At 55.5% G+C, this 2,340-nt stretch overlaps 1 protein-coding gene across 1 annotated transcript in view; it reads left to right on the forward strand.

Annotated features, from left to right (window-relative positions):
- The window catches only part of CHAF1A (chromatin assembly factor 1 subunit A), a gene marked incomplete at its 5' end in the record, with an annotated part of 18,669 nt that overhangs the window by 9,143 nt on the left and 7,186 nt on the right, over positions 1-2,340 (forward strand). The window contains 5 exons of the mRNA XM_029963872.1: positions 119-287; positions 402-482; positions 579-668; positions 886-1,147; positions 2,217-2,338. Coding sequence (XP_029819732.1) covers positions 119-287; positions 402-482; positions 579-668; positions 886-1,147; positions 2,217-2,338 — 724 coding nt within the window. The remainder of the gene's footprint in view (positions 1-118; positions 288-401; positions 483-578; positions 669-885; positions 1,148-2,216; positions 2,339-2,340) is intronic.

Here is a 2,340-nt window from a genome sequence, read left to right on the forward strand (position 1 = left end):
AGGGGTGTTCTGTGGGGCCACAGGAGCAGGAAGGGGTGTTCTGTGGGGCCACAGGAGCAGGAGGGGGGTGTTCTGTGGGGCCACTGGAGCCACCTCCCCTCCGTCCCCGTGTCCCCAGCGACGTGGTGGTGGTGGACAACTGCCAGAGGGACGGCGTTCCCGAGAGGGAGAAGTTTGGGAGGATGAAGCTGCTGCAGTTCAGCGAGAACCACCGGCCTGCCTACTGGGGCACCTGGAACAAGAGCACCACCCTCATCCGGGCCCGGAATCCCTGGGCCAAGGACACTGTAAGCACCTTCTTTGGGCTCTTCGCCGCCGTTCCTGAGGGGTTGGAGCCCCTGGATGGGGTTTGGTGCCGTGCCTTTGAGTTATTCATGGGAACATGTTGGAATTTCCTGCAGAAACTGCTGGATTATGAGGTGGATAGCGATGAGGAATGGGAAGAGGAGGAGCCTGGAGAAAGTCTCTCCCACAGTGAAGAGGTGAGGGAAGAAAAAGTAGATTTGGGAGCCAACTGGGAGAGGGGAAAAAACCATTTGGGAACTCGTGGGTGCAATCCCTCATGGATTTATTTTCAGGATGATGAAGAGGAGGGAGAGGATGAAGATGAGGACGATGGGTTTTTTGTACCCCATGGGTACCTATCTGAAGATGAAGGTGTGACAGAAGTAAGTGAACTCTGGGTGCCCCTGGCTTTCCTGCCCTGTTCCCAAGTGAGGAAACGTCAGTGTTGTTTGATGTCAATATTTGGCAGGGAGGGGCTGGGACTCCCTGGGGCCTGCACGGGTCAGGAGCAGCTTTGTGGGGCTCAGGGGACACGACCCAAAGCTCCTGTTGTTCCCTGCAGTGTGGGTGTGATGGCTCTTTTCTCTCCCCTGGCTTCAGGAGTGTGACCCAGAGAACCAGAAGGTCCGTCAGAAGCTGAAGGCCAAGGAGTGGGATGAGCTCATTGCCAAGGGGAAGAGGTTCCACGTCCTCCAGCCTGTGAAAATAGGCTGTGTGTGGGAAGGGGCAGAGCGGGACAGCAGCGCTAACCCCGACCTCAAGGTTCTCCAGCAGTTCACAGCCTGTGTCCTGGACCCCCCTGTGGCAGAGGAAGAGCAGCAGATCCAGAAATGTAGCAAAAAAAGAGCCAGAGATCAGCAAAGTAAGACCTGAAGGGCTCAGGGGTTGTGCTTTTACACACTGCTGTGCTCTGCTCTGGGGAGAGCAGGGGGTTTATGGAGTGTTACACTCAGAAGGGCCTGTTCCTGACCAGTCTGAAGTCCAGGGAATCTCTGGGAGCTCTTGGAAAGGAGTTTTCTGGGTGTTCATTCAGCTGAGGTGGCCTCAGTTACACTCTCCAAAAACTCATGCCCTGGACAATCCAGGCAACAAAGCCAGCAAGGCTTGAGCAGGCTCAGATTTAGAATGGGCAACAAAGCCAACAGGACTTGAGCAGGCTCAGATTTAGGATGGGCAACAAAGCCAACAGGACTTGAGCAGGCTCAGATTTAGGATGGGCTTGAGCCCAGAGATCTGTTGATTGTTTGGAGGGAGAGGGTTTGGTCTGGGTGTTGGGTTTCAGTCCTGAGCTTCTCCTGCACCTGATGAACACCAGGGTGGGAATAACTCACAGAAGGGCTCAGGAGGGGTGAAGGTTCCATCTCGGGGGGGGGGGGATTTTCCTACATCAAATTTAGCTCTTGTTACAATCATGGAATTCCAGAATGGTTTGGGTTGGAAAGACCTTAAAGATCATCTCATTCCAAACCCTGCCATGGGCAGGGACACCTCCCACTATCCCAGGTTGCTCCAGCCTGGGCTTGGACACTTCCAGGGATCCAGGGGCAGCCACAGCTTCTCTGGGCAACCTGTGCCAGGGCCTCCCCACCCTCCCAGGCAGGAATTCCTGCCCAATATCCCATCTAAATCTCCACTTTTTCACTTTGAAGCCATTCCCTGTGTCATGTCCCTCTATCCCTTGTCCCAAATCCCTCTCCAGCTCTCCTGGACCCCTTCAGGCCCTGGAAGAGGCTCCAAGGTCTCCCTGGAGCCTTCCCTTCTCCAGCCTGGCCTTGAGCAGCCACATCTCCTCTGGGCAATCCCATCCTCAAAATTAATCCCCAACCTATTTCTTTCCCCTCCAAAAACCATCCCAATGGGTTTTTTTACCCCAGTCAGGCTTTCCCTGACCTTTTAACCACACACCTCTGCCCATCCTTTCTCCTCCCCAGTCCTGGGCCACCTCCTGCCGCTGCTGCACGGCAACGTCCACGGGAGCAAGGTGATCATCCAGGAATTCCAGGAGTGCTGCCGGCAGGGACTGTTCCACGGCGTCACCGAGGGCACCAAGGGGAG

The sequence above is a fragment of the Manacus vitellinus genome, unplaced genomic scaffold (genome assembly GCF_001715985.3).
Source record: "Manacus vitellinus isolate BGI_N305 unplaced genomic scaffold, ASM171598v3 scaffold_64_pilon, whole genome shotgun sequence".
Lineage (NCBI taxonomy): Eukaryota > Metazoa > Chordata > Aves > Passeriformes > Pipridae > Manacus > Manacus vitellinus.